The sequence below is a fragment of the Lepisma saccharinum genome, chromosome 10 (genome assembly GCF_977018435.1).
Source record: "Lepisma saccharinum chromosome 10, izLepSacc3.1, whole genome shotgun sequence".
Taxonomy (NCBI): Eukaryota; Metazoa; Arthropoda; class Insecta; order Zygentoma; family Lepismatidae; genus Lepisma; species Lepisma saccharinum.
The window spans coordinates 80237118-80251917 of record NC_139238.1 but is presented as its reverse complement, the minus strand read 5'-3'; the positions used below and the strand labels follow the sequence as shown (position 1 = coordinate 80251917).

At 38.6% G+C, this 14800-nt stretch overlaps 1 protein-coding gene across 4 annotated transcripts in view; it reads left to right on the top strand.

Moving 5' to 3' along the window:
* Window positions 1–14800, top strand: part of LOC145993977 (ATP-binding cassette sub-family C member 4-like) — an 87082-nt gene that overhangs the window by 21363 nt on the left and 50919 nt on the right. For all 4 annotated transcript variants that reach the window (XM_083130002.1, XM_083130003.1, XM_083130000.1 and 1 more), the window contains exons 7-11: window positions 794–950; window positions 3348–3486; window positions 9137–9247; window positions 11173–11364; window positions 14277–14563. In XM_083130002.1, coding sequence (XP_082986128.1) covers window positions 794–950; window positions 3348–3486; window positions 9137–9247; window positions 11173–11364; window positions 14277–14563 — 886 coding nt within the window. The remainder of the gene's footprint in view (window positions 1–793; window positions 951–3347; window positions 3487–9136; window positions 9248–11172; window positions 11365–14276; window positions 14564–14800) is intronic.

The following is a 14800-nucleotide window of genomic DNA, read 5'->3' as shown; positions in this document are numbered from 1 at the left end:
TGTATAGAAGTAGGTTGATTTTTTCGTCCTCAGTTTTGTTAACCAAGCCTGGAAACACTTAGATAATGTTCAAACTTTTTTCTTCATAATGGCCACAGTTCTGGTCGAACAAAGTCAAATTGTTCAAGAGGATTCACATTCACTAGCGAATGCAAAATGTTGCCAGTTACCGACGAATCACTATTGTTAGGCATATTTAACACTCATGTACCTTGTTTTCTGTTCTCAAAAAAGTCTAGTAGAGCCACGATATCGGGATCCCATGTTCGCTATTCCACTCTTCCGTTCGACCGAATGTGGATCCCACCGCTGCCACCATGTAGTGTTTAGCTGTGCTAGCCGGAGCAAGAGATAAGTGAGGTATACCGGTGTGGGTCAGAGGACGTACTGTCCCAGGCACTGGGATAGTGCAGCTTTTATTGCCTAGGTGGCAGCACCTTACACAACAGTTACAAGTTTGGAAATTTTGTATTTAAGGAATGATGAAAAAAATATTTTTTTAAAAAAAACAATGAAAATGTGTCAATTAAGATTATTTGTTAACATGTTCTAGTATTGTACAATGCGAATGATATGTGCCATACATTTTGGCTGCAAGTCCTATATTTTTGCACATCATGTTCTACTTTTTCCTTAAAGTGATCTGGTAACCCTACCTAACATTCTACTTTGAACACTGCTGCTACATGGTTATATTCATCATATAAACCATAATGTTTAAACGAAAACAGCTGTAGTATGGATTGTACGTAACTAATGGAAACTGATAAATTTCACTTTCCGTCTGATGCAGGTTGGTGTGCAAGAATGGCATCCAAGCTGAGGTTAAAGATAGCCCTGAGGACAGACGAGAGGATAAGGTTGATGAATGAAATTATCTCTGCAATTATGGTGATCAAGATGTACGCATGGGAAGAGCCTTTTGCAAAAGTGGTCGCTACAGCTAGAAGGTGAAGGACATACCTAGATTAAATTCCATTTATTTATTTGGTTTATTTTACTTCACTTCTATGTTACTTTTGGCTAATTGCCAAGATGAGGATGAGTGATGATATGATGAAATTGATGAAGGGACAGTTACAAAAAACGTCCATGACCAGGCTGGGATTCGAACCTGGGACTCATGGCTTCGTAGCATGCTATGCTAACCACACTGCCACAGAGGTCTGCACATCTATAATAAAGTCATATTAACAATACATATATCATGGATGGATCAGTACAAAATTATGATTGATACCAATAATGAATATTCTGCTACTAATAATATAATAACCCCTGTCGTAACAGCCCATGAGGGAAAGGCCTACCTACCGACAGTCAGCCTCACACCGACATGCCTCAACAAAAGTGGTTGAAGACCCCAGCCAGTTACAGGGTGACGTGTTGTCAGCATGATGAACCCCCAGTTGTTGTTGTAGGTTTCCATGACCGGGTTACGCTACTCATTCATTCATAGCTCCCCGAATTCCTTTGAAGGAGGCACTGCGTGGTTGTCAGTTCAGGTCAGATAACGATGTCCAGCAGGTGGTGCAGACGTGGCTTCGTGAGCAACCGAAAACCTTCTTCGTGGACGGGATACAAGCTGATTTCACAATACCAAAAGTGCATTGCCGTGCGGGTGGCATATGTGGAAAAGTGATATGTGTAGTTCTTCTTCTTGTGTAGAAATAAAAATGTTATGTAAAAATTGCCTTTACTTTTTGATTTACCCTCGTATGTTGAATGGGAGTTTCATCAGAATTTTTCACCTGTACAACTTCAGAAAATCCCAACTCTTTTATATATATACATACACATGCATACATATCTGTCACAAATGAGAAGGAAAAGACCAGACTCTTGAAAATTTTTAAATTTACATGAGAGTGAGCTGCATCTTCAGTTGTAGAGGAAAGAGAGATTGTGGACAAGTATGACTTGCAAGGCTGCCAGACCCAGACCAAATACAGAAAATCGTGGTTTTCTCAGCAGGCTTGTCAAAAAACTACAAGTGGTATGGTGTGTTGTGGATGTTTGGGGGAAACAGAGGAGTTAGAATGGGGATAAGGTCATGGAGATGGGGTTGGTTGGGAACATTATTCGGTATTCTTGTTAAGTCTAGCGTGTGTGGTTGCATTCATGGAAGATATGTACGCACTCTCTCATCTTTTCTGTACCAAGATGTTGGTGGATTGAGATAAGAGGTGCATAGTCGCTACCTATAAACAGTCATTGAGAGGGATATTGCGGTTGTGAACGGCAGCAGTGAAGTCCAGGTTTTGGGTGGAGAAGCAGCAGTTGTGGCATTTTGCTTCCTTTGTGGTGTGCACATCCAGACTGGCGATACATATTAGAGAGAGAGAGAGAGAGAGAGAGAATTATTAAGAAAACTTAACACATATTTGTGGGTATTTTGGGTTTGCATTATTTATGTTCATGGGGGACCGCGAGATTTTTCCAGGGAGGTGCAAGCAAGGTATTTTTTCAGAGGAGAGTAAACAAGTGACTCCCCCTCCTACAATAGTGTCATCCTAGGAAAACACACTGTCAGTTATGTTCATTCAATGTTATTTTAATAATAAAGAGATGACTGTGACTGAAAGAAAATTATATGTGTGAAATATATACTTTAAGTTGACATTCATTTTCCAGGGGGGTGATGGCCCCCTCTCCCCCCAAATCCAGACGGCCATGTTTATGTTGCCTTTCTACCACTTTTTAGCTAATTGCAATGATAAGGTTGAGTGATGATTAGATTAAATTGATGAAAGGGCACTCACAGAGAACACCCGCAAGGACAGATCCTGACTTGAAACTGGAAAATTTTGGTGGTGAGATCAAAAGTTCAACCACTTAACACATTCCGCCACCGAGCCAGCAGGCATATTTGTAAGTGCTTAGTAACAATGTAATAATTATTTTCCTGTAGTTTACGGTTATTACAAGCATAAGAAAACGTTTCAGGAGAACACATGCTCCTTTCATCAGACATTTATTTTCATTTTGACTAAAGATACAGTTACAACAATGGTTAGCAATAAAAAGAATCCGTTATATAATGGATGTTGTCAATGTTACATGCAAGCAATGCATACATACAAGAAAAACTATTAATGTAATAATTGTTATATATGATGTCAATTGGAAAGGAAAAATGTGTGTATGGGGGGGAGGGGTGTACATTTCCATTTACTGACTCAGCACAAAATGAGAATAATTAAATTTAGAGTTTGAACATAATACATAATTAAACAGTTACCAAAAGAGGAACAAATGCAATTTTTATATTAAAATGTTCACTTAGAAATGGATTTTTCCTCAATGTTTCATTGTTTTCTGTTTTATTCTTTTCTTTTTACTTCCAGGTTGGAGATTAATGTAATAAGGAAAACCTCCTTTATTCGTGCCATCTTTTCTTCCTTTGTGGTGTGCACATCCAGACTGGCGATATGCCTCACTGTGATAACATATACACTTCTCGGAAACCATATCAATGCAGAAAAGGTATGAAATTCGTGTAACATTAGTGCACATAAAAATATGTACAGATCTCCTCAACAACATTGTGGTGTTCACCTTGTAATAAACAGGTTTCTGGTACAGTGGAGACCAGTGGAAGCACATTGCACCATAATTCGGATTCCACTTTAAACTGTAGGCCTGGTCCTGATTACCCTTCTTCTTCTTCTTCTTTAGTGCTCACGTTCTTATCTTAATCTATGAAGATTTACATTGCTGCTCATTTCAAACTTCATCTTTTGTTTTTTTTTATTTTCCATGCCATTGAATTTGTAGTAGGCAAACTTGGTAACTTTAACACATTAAATTATGTTCATCTTTTATTTATTGTATTCCTCCATTTGTTCTTGTCTTCTGCTGAAACTACACACTGTGTAAGGTGTTACAATTTTTTTAAAACATTCACATGACTATCAGCATAGTGATTTGATTTTTTGTTCATCTTAGCGATTGTAGTAATCTATGATAATGTTAGGTAGAGTATATACAATATATACGCCGTGCATATAGCACCGTGCCATGAAGGCACATTTAGGGGATGTGGGGTGTAACACTTAACTTGGATTAGTTCTGAACAAGAACCCTATTATTTGTGAGGAAGCAGTACTGGTTAGGGTTATTGCTCAGTTGTTTATGAAATCCAAGAACAATCAGTTACAATTACTTATTCTTACTTCGTTCCTGCTGCATAAGAGTACTACAGTTTCATAGTGACAAACAAATGTTCAAGAACGAGGCAAAAAGCCTTATTTTGCAAGTGGTAGTAGGGTCCGATATGGATACAATTCTTTCAATTTCCGTATTTGTACGAGGGTTGGGGCAAAAGTCATTGCAACTATTTTTTTTCTTGTAGATACCAGCCCGGTTGGAAAATGTGACATATAGAGATGAAAGGACGAGGGGGGAACTAAATGTGGGGACAGTTGAAACACGCGAACACTGTGCCTCACATATTTATTACGATAGTGTAGAGGACAATACTGTTTTGATCGTGCAAAATTAATTACATACCTGTTCTACAGTTGACAGAACAAAACTGGGGCTAAAGGCCCTCAAAGTAGTCACCTGCCATGTGCACCACACGCTGCCAACGATGTGGGAGACTTCGAATACCATCTGCGTCATCATTGGCCGCACCATGTGTGAATCGGGTCATCTGTTGTTGCACATCATTGGCAATGTCCTCTCGTGTCGCTAACCGCTTCCACGTAGTGGTTCCTTAACCTTGCGTATAAGATGAAAGTCAAAGGGCGAAATTTCAGGGGAGTACGGCGGGTGCTCTAATTCTTCCCATCCCCAGCGTTGCAGTTGCCGCCATACACACTCTGCTTTATGTGGTCTAGCGTTGTCGTGCAGGATGATTGCACTGTGCAGAAGGTCCGGACGTTTCTCCCGAACGCCACGTTGCAAGGCTAAGGAACCACTACGTGGAAGGCGGTTTGCGACACGAGAGGACATTGCCAATGATGTGCATCAACAGATGACCCGATTCACACATGGTGCGGCCAATGGTGACGCAGATGGTATTCGAAGTCTCCAACATCGTTGGCAGCGTGTGGTGCACATGGCAGGTGACTACTTTGAGGGCCTTTAGCCCCAGTTTTGTTCTGTCAACTGTAGAACAGGTATGTAATTAATTTTGCACGATCAAAACAGTATTGTCCTCTACACTATCGTAATAAATATGTGAGGCACAATGTTCGCGTGTTTCAACTGTCCCCACATTTAGTTCCCCTCTCGTCCTTTCATCTGTATATGTCGCATTTTCCAACCGGGCTGGTGTCTACAAGAAAAAAAATAGTTGCAATGACTTTTGCCCCAACCCTCGTATAAATGATCAACTTATGATAGTTTTCTCAGTTTTGGTTCATTACATGGTTAGTTTGAAACAATTCAGAGTATTAAATAACTCATCAATTATGAATGCACTAACTCACTTATACCTGGGTTAATAAATCATCGTGCACTTATCTACCTTACCCAGGGTGCAAAATCCTGGGTGGACAGGTGGGAATTCCCCCCACTAAAAGATCTTGCCCTGAAATTTCCCCCCTCCCCCATCAAACTTTTCCAGGGGGGAGAGAGTTTTGGTTGTAACAACAAACATAAATAATTGATTTGGGAGTCGAATATATTATACTGGAATAATATCTAAAACACATAAAGAACGGATAGCAAAGAGCTTCATCTCTAAGGGCACTTCTGAACCCAGCAATTCCAGGAACACAGAAATTAGTTCGACTTGCTATTTCTTCTCCATTTCTCATCGTCTTTAGTCAGCCACCACAAAGTATTGTATATAAATATATTAATAAAACACATAATAGAATTTAGATGTGAATTTTATACAGGAAACAATTATCTTCTTAATGTCTCTTAATTTTTGTCCCTTAGTCACGCAAAGTATTACATTATAATCTAAAATTTGCAATCGAATTTTAAATGGACAATTCATATAATATATTGTGTGTTTTATAAAATAATTTGATTATTTAATAATTGACACACACACACACACACATACACACACACATATATATATATACCTTACCACTAGGTTAGCATTGTCTATCATTAAAGTCGACTTTAGGGTCGTTCTACTTTTGTTTTAAGTCAAGGGATTATAGCATATAGGGCCCCACATATTCTCAATCAGCACCATGCTCCAGCCACCATTACTCCCCAGTGTTGCCCCTGGGTAGCCATTGATTTGAGGATGCATGAGCCCCCGGTAAAGGTAAAAAGGTAAAGTGTTCCCCTGTGCATAGCACCACGCCATGAAGGCGTATAGGGGGTGTGGGGGTAACGCCCCACACTTTCTTGATCCGGTCGTGAGTGGGGGTGATGTGATCAGCATCATGCCCCTGACCGCCTTTACCCCCCAGGGTTTCCCCCAGGTACCCATGTTATTCGACGCTGGGTGGGCGCCGGGGCCGCTTCCACCGTTAGAAAAGTTCCCGGATTTGAACCGGCCGGGGATCGAACCCGGGACCTTCAGCATGGTAGTCAGACGCGTTACCGACTGAGCCACCGCGCATGAGCCCCCGGAGCTTCTTTATCCTCGGACAAGGCCAGAAAAATTCCGACCTTAGATCATCCACCCCAGGAATCGAACCCGGGTCTCCCACATGGCAATCAGATGCCCTACCAACTAGACCACCATGCTCCACATTCTAATCAATGATTTCATCAATAATTTACAGGGTGATTCAAAAAGGACTTTACAACTTTGAAAGCATATATAAATGTATTCAGATAACTTACAGAGTCGGTTGAGGTGCCATTGCAAAGCAAAACACATCAAGATTTCACTCACATAGTCCATTAGTACCAAACTCACCCACCAGTAGTGTTGTCAGTATTGTTCTTGAAAATGGCAACTCTTACTGGTGCGGAATTTTCTAATTCCTCAGTTCGACGAGGATGACCAAGATGAACACCTTTACTATCAACAGAGATGGGGCACCACCACACTACCAAGTAGAAGTCTGAGATATTCTTGATATCCGGTTCCCAGGTCGGTGGATTGGTCATGCAGGTCCAATTGCATGGCTACCTTGCTCCCCAGATTTGAACCCACTAGATTTTTTCTTGTGGGGCTACATTAAAGATTGGGTTTTTGTACCACCTTTACCTGCTGATTTTGCTGAGCTGAGACTTTGAATTAACGCCACCACTGCAGAAGTGATGCCTGGCTTACTGGCAAAAGTCTGGAATGAAATCGACTTCAGGTGGGATGTATGTCGCATTACAAATGGTAGCCACATCGACCCAACATGAATGTTGTATGACAAACTTGATCTGTTTTGCTTTGCAATGGCACCTCAACCGACTCTGTAAGTTATCTGAATAAATTTCTATATGCTTTCAAAGTTGTAAAGTTCTTTTTCAATCACCCTGTATTAATTAAGCATTTTATAAGTAGGAAGAAAGGGGAGAAACGAAAATACCCCTGACCTTCCTTCACTTGTTTTTGTGCTCAAAACATATTCCAGCATTGGTTGACTTTCTGTATGACTACAGAGTCGCATCACATTTTGTAATGTTTCAAATTCTGTGTAGTGTGCATGTGGTGATTTTTTCACATAATTAATCAACAGTGTGCTGGTACAACTCTAATGGGATATTATACTGTAAGTGGTATACTGAGAAAGAGTTCTTCTGGAGTCTGTGATAATGAACTTAGAAGCCCAAAGCAGACATAAGCATTGTTCAGAATGTTACTACAGGGAGAATATTTTAAAAGAGGGCCAAAATTTGAAACAGGAGGGGGGCATTAACCAGAAGGTAACTTCCCCCTTCAAATACCACTCTGGTTATAGTCATTTTCATGATATCTGTCTCAAAAAAGTGAAACAGCTGAAATAAAACACCGCTAACTGCCACTGCCTTCCCTCTTACAGGGTAGCTACTCACCGGGAATTCCTTGAATTCCGGGAATCATACGTGAATCATTGGCTCCGGGAATTATGTGTGAATTCTACTTGAATTTTTCTCTGTAGACGTGAAAAATTACAACTTTTTCTAATCCAAATCCTATTCACATTTTATGCAAATAAAAATTATTTTCGTAAAATTTTCTTAGTCTTATCAAGTTTATAACCATAGCTAGGAGGCGGCGGGAATCAGCCCTGGGTGCCGAACTATCTAAATGAAAAATGTTGTAACATTGATTGATTAATTTTTTGTTTTAAGTCCACTTTGTGCACAGAAAGGCTAATCGGGACTAGACCTACAGTTTGAAGTGGGATCCAAACTACTGTGCCGTGTGGAGAAAAAATAATTGAAATCGTTTGTTCAAACACTAATGCTTTAGCACCAACTTCTACCCCCTTTTTACATAATTTACGAGGATAATAACGTCTTTGATACTACTACTACTATTACTAATAATAATAATAATAATAACAACAACAACAATGTTGGTCCCGGTGGGTTCGAATCCTGGCTTGGGCATGGATGTTTGTGACTGTCCATTCATCAATTTCATCATATCACTCATCTGCCCCATCTTCGCAAATTAGCCACACGTGACACAAGAAGCGAAGTAAAATAAAACAAATCAATAATAATAATAATAATAATAATGTTATAATAATATTATTATTAACACTATTATTATTAGTAGTAGTATTAGTACGTTTATCCTGGCACTTTCTCCCCGCCCCTTCAGACTAAAATTCATGGTTGCACCTCTGATTGTAAATAGAAACTCAGCACCTTCAATTAAATATTTTAATTATATTACGTATACCGTTTAATTGAATTATAATTTTTGGATGTTGCAATCACATAGACCCTTTATATTATGAAGATATTTGTGTGTGGATGTTGAGAGGCGGCAATACGTAAGGTTGAAGTAGAGAAAACATCTGCTTGAAATTTTGGAAAGTTTGCCTTGAAAACCGGGAATTATACTTGAATTTTATCATGGTCTTAGAATAGCCACCCTGTCTTAACATCATGTCACAATCAGTCAGATATTTAGGTGGGTCTGCACACTTGAATAAGTACAAGTAACAGTTGGGCTGTTAGATTGTGTTTACATTCAACCTTGTAAGAAGAGTGAAAGTATGTACACAATCCTGCATCTTCTACATTGTACAGTAGCTCTGTTTTTTTTACATATTTTTAGGTGTTTGTCATGGCCACTTTCTACAATATTGTACGTGAAGGCATGACTGCATTCTTCCCTCAAGCGATTGGCCGATATGCAGAAGCATTAGTATCTATCAGACGACTTCAGGTGAGCTGTACGTTAGCAGCAGGTTTCTATTGCACTTGTTTCTTGTATTTATTGGAAATACACCTGCAAAAATAATTGCCAATACCAGTGAAATATCAATAATAAAATAATAAAAATATAATAGAAATAAATCAAAAACAGAAGTTAGACTTAGACAACTTCAAATAATAAAGAGCAGTGCGTTACTCTGATAAACAAGATTTTGTTCAGCAATATTTACTAGCTGACCTCCATGGTGGAGTGGTCCTGCTAGGAGTCCCAGGTTTGAATCTTAGCCTGGACATGGGTATTCTTCGTTAGTGTTCCTTCATCAATTTCATCATATCATCACTCGTTCTCATCTTCATGATTAGCCAAAAGTGGCAGAAAATTGAAGTAAAATAAACCAAAACAACACACAGTGGTGGCGATTTGGTGGGGGGTGAAAGGGGGCAGTTACCCCCCCCCCCACTTTTTGCCACTTTTGCCCTCACACTATGCTAAACCTTATGTACCAAAGGAAAGTAAACTGTCCTTGCCCCCTAGTTTTGTAACCAATCACCGCCATATGATTCACTAAACATTGCCAAAAGAGAACCCAAAAAAATGTCATTTTGATCTTAAAATGTACACCCAGAAATCGAATTTCCTCCATTCAATTTTGTTTTTTCACCAATTTTGCCACTGGCGTATTCTCCCATGTTATCTGGTACAACGCCTATAAACCAACTTTTTTCATGTACATAGAAATTGCCACAAAATTTGAAGTTTTCTAACTTATGTTTCAGTTTTACATGCATGCTTGCATTGGTGTTTCATTTCTATTATATTTAATTAATATACAATAGATATATAGAATAAATAAGAATTGATACGGTAAACCTGGTAAAGGTTTCAGAATATGCGAATGAATTATACTACATATATGTACTGTTTATACTTCCAGATTGGAGATGAGATTAATATAATGAGGAAAACATTCTTTCTTCGTGCCATCAGTTCTTCCTTCATAATGAATAACTTTAGTTTTGTATTCAACTTTTTTATTTATACTTTATACTTGTGCCTTACAAACAGAAACAATCAAATTTCTAAATTAATTTTACATATATGAATGCATGATTTGCCATATATTTACAAGATACAAAAAAATAACAAAAGTTTGAATCCAGAACCTCTGGCGTCATAGTGCAGAAACATGCCGTCATGGAGTCTGACTAATATACTTTATGCCTAATTTCTTATTTAGTATCACCACTTTTAGCCTGGGACATATCTAAGCTGATGTGGTGCATGTTGGGGGTAAGGGGTTCGAATTTAAATGTGTGTTTTTGTGCTTGTAACAAATATAGACTACAGTAAAAATAAATTCAAATGTTTTTATTGTTTTCTTCGTCACTTCCACCTAATTATCATTCATCATCGTTCTTGTCCATTATCCCAGTGAGGAAAAAAAGTACATAAAATATGTAAAATTCTGTTTTATTTGTCATTACACTACATACAAATTACCGTCATCTATAACAGAAATATCCTCTTTAGATAATTTCAAAATAAAACTCAAAAGCAACCAACCTAGTGGCTAAACAGAAAAATCACTCTAAATAAAAATCCTCACTTGTAATCAGTCTTACTTAGTTAACTCAATTTTTGTCTTGTCTTTTTGTACACAATTTGTATTATATTTATTGCGTTCATGCTTTTCTATATTCTAAAATGATTTTGTTTACATATTACTTGATTCGGCCTACACACTTGGTCTCTTTGCTTGTGTTATGTATGAAACGTACAGGTCATATTTGCTCTAATTATGCCTTGCCATATCTTGACTTGACTTTAAACAAAAGGAGCCTTAGAGACTGAAACATGTGTGCTAAATAAAGACTCTATTTATCTATTATCACTAAGATGCATGTATTGTGTAAGACAGAGATTTTCTATTTCAGAAATTCCTCTTGTATGAAGAACTTGAACCTAGACAGTTCAACCTGAACACAGATATCAAGCAAGGTGTTAGCATGGTACATGCCTCTGCTAAATGGAATAAAACGTTGACTGAGAATACATTAAGTGACATTGGCATAGAGCTTGTATCTGGCAAATTGTATGCTGTAATAGGCACTTGTGGATCCGGAAAGGTAAGTATTCAAGTTATTCTTGTGTACATAGGTAAAATATAAAAAAAGTGAGGTGGAATATGTTTTAAGGAATGGAAAATTCAGTGAGACACTACTACACAAGAAATATAGGTTCCACTGCATTAATTACAGTGAATACTGCAACCGTCCTTGTTACTTCACCACTTGAAATGTTTCTGGTTTTCCAGAAAGCTGCCATAGTTTGTCTGCTGGGCTGTCTGCTCTTGTTTGGTTTTGGTTGTTGTAATAACAATTTCCAGTAAATATTATTATCAATAAAGACGGTGTCTTTAGTATTTAAACTTCTTTGATTGTTCGATGTTTCCTCATAGTACCCATACATCTTTCTCAAGAACTAAGAAAGTTTCTGCTGGAAATTTACTAACAACCAAATTACACAAATCAATGATTATTGTCAGTGGCGTAGCAACATATCGCAAGGCCCTGGCGGTAGGGTCCCCCTCATTTCTTTAAATTTGAAATCTCAATGTGAATCGATACAAAATCTTCAGGCATACACCAGCAAATTATCATATTTAAATAATAATAATAATAAATTACTGACGAAAATGACATTTAATAATTTTACTCACTGTTTTCCGAGAACTAAAATCTGAAGCTGTAGGAAGGAAGGAAAAACTAATATTATTCATGGCCTCCTTTAGTTGAAAACAACGCAAGCATTTATATGCCTCACACTTTCTTCATGGCAGTTGGTAGTGCTTTATTGTTAACATATTAAAATCGGGAATGTAAGGTCAAGAGAAAGATGAAAAGACAAGACAAAGAGCTTTTTATTCAAGAAAAGAATAAATGGGTAAATATCCAAGCAAGCTATCGTGAATTTTTAGTTAATGTTTCACATGAGAAATACAACAATAATTTTTACTTGTTTTGGGCCCCCTTAGGCTTTGGGTCCTCCTGTCTGTATGTTGCACCCATTTTGACATATTCTTTCAAATTATAATGTTTAACTAGAATTTAAAGTCAGATAGAAACAAAATGTTTTAATTTTATTGCACCCAATTTTATTGCATTTTCGATTTTTTTTCTCACTTCTGTTTATTACATTTTTCATATAATCCCCATGGGATGCAAGGCTCCTTCAGGCGTGAGGCTCTGGCTGGTCGCCCTTGGTCCACCCCTTGCTACGCCTCTGTTAATTGTAATAGAAGAAATATATGAAGACTTGCATGTGCTTTATTTATGATTCTGATACATAATATAAGTATTCCTACATGTATATTATTACAACAAATAAAGTGTAGATGTTCCAAATTTAGCATGTAACCAATCTTAACTTCCTTGCCTTAGGAGATTCCATGAAAATCATTTCACTTTAGATCCAGAGAAGGTACATAAGCCATGTCCCAGGAGTCTCTGGAGCAAGGCCATGCATAACAGTAGAGAAGGGGAGAAAGCAAGTGAATGGAGCAAAGCAGTGCTGTTGCTGGTAGTTGCAATCACATTGCCACAGTTATGTTGCCTCTCCATGCAAACCCTTTTCCTCTCATGCATTCATTTGTTGAAATCTCTGAACTTGTGCAGAAGAATTGTTATGGTTCATTTGTTCCACAGTCTCCTGGGTCATATTATAGGTGGAAACAGAATGCCAAATGTAGCTGTCCCCCATATTACAAATTCTCAAGTTAACAATTTAACTGTAATAGAGTAACTATAAAAGTAACTGTTGATATTAATGCATATTGCAAACGAGTAACTCTGTTACCCTTATTTTAAAAGTAGCTAGGTACAGTTAGGAATCCTCTAAAGAGAACTCTTACTAGCAATGTCCCAGTTACATCACAGATAAGTAATTGTGATGGGGTTGTTACTCGTGTGCTCTATGAGGTACAGTCATGGACACAATCTCATTGAAAGATAATTGGATTGTTACAACCCAGAAGTGTCCACGACTGTACATCCAAACATAAATACCGTAATCGCTTTATCAGCAGATACCAATACTGTACTGACTAATCTGCCAGCCACCGTGACAGAGTGGTTAGCACATCATGCTACCGCACCAGCAGTCCAGGGTTCGAATCCCAGCCTAGGGATGGGTGTTTGTGAGTGTCAATTCATCAATTTCATCATATCATCACTCATCCACATCTTCGCAAATTAGCCAAAAGTGGCATAAAAAGCAAAGTAAAATAAACTATACTACTGGGTGGGAAATAACCTTTTGCTAGGGGTCCACAGTAAAAGGTAACAACAATTAAGAAATTATGATAATACCAAATGTTTACTACGACAAATGTGGTTACAAAAAGAAAATTAAAAGCTAGTATGTCCGCTGCTTGCTTCTCCTCTCACAGCACGAAGACGATCAGGGTAGGAGCTCAGAAGATTCGCAAACAAGTCTGTATTCCATTCCTTGTCACGGAGGACTTGTTCCAGATGGAGTGTTGCCCGGGAATAGCGGTCCGGTCCACGTTCCACTATCATCAAGGACTCAACTGCATCCTTCAGAATAGCCCCAAAGTGCTCCGCTGCATTCAGGTCCAGTGATGCACCCGGCCATTCAGAACTGCTGAAGAAGTCAATGCCACTCTGCCGAAGAAGGTCTTGGTTAGCATTTGCCTTGCAGCAAGGTGCTTTGTCGTGAACTAACTTTTAATTTTGTTTTTGTAACCACAATTGTCGTAGTAAACATTTGGTATTACCATAATTTTGTAATTGCTGTTACTTTTTCCAGCATACCCCTAGCAAAAGGTTATTTCCTACCCTGTACAGCATGTAAATGCAAACAATGTGTTTCATGGATGAAATAAATCAATGTTCAATGTTTAATGTTCAACTAAATAAATCAAATCAAATGTACTGACTAATCTGTCCCATCCCTATGATGCCCTATATATACGGAGAGTTGTAATGAAGTTGTAGCTTGTATTTGTTCACTCTTACAGACCAGCCTGCTGCATGCAATTCTAGGCGAACTTCCTCTCTCTGATGGATCCATTGAGGTGAATGGCCGATTGTCCTATGCGTCTCAAGAGCCTTGGGTGTTTGCATCTACGGTACAGCAGAATATTCTGTTTGGCCTTCCTTATGACAGCGAAAAGTACTGGAAAGTGGTTACAGTGTGTGCATTAGCCAAGGACTTCGATCAGTTTCCACACAGGGACCTGACCATCGTTGGTGAAAGAGGAGTTTCCCTTAGTGGCGGACAGAGAGCCCGAGTCAACTTAGCCAGGTACATCAATGATGTCTTGTATCAAATGAAGGAGCTGTGGTGGTCTAGTTAGTAAGGCATCTGACTGCCATGAAGGAGAACCAGGTTCGATTCCCAGAGTGGCTGATCTAAGGTTGGAATTTTTCCTGCCTTGTTCCAACATAAAGTGGCTCTGGGGCCCACCCAGCCTCAAATAAATTGGTACTTGCAGGCAACCCAAGGAGGTAAAGGTAGCCAGAGCATGGTGCTGATCGAAGA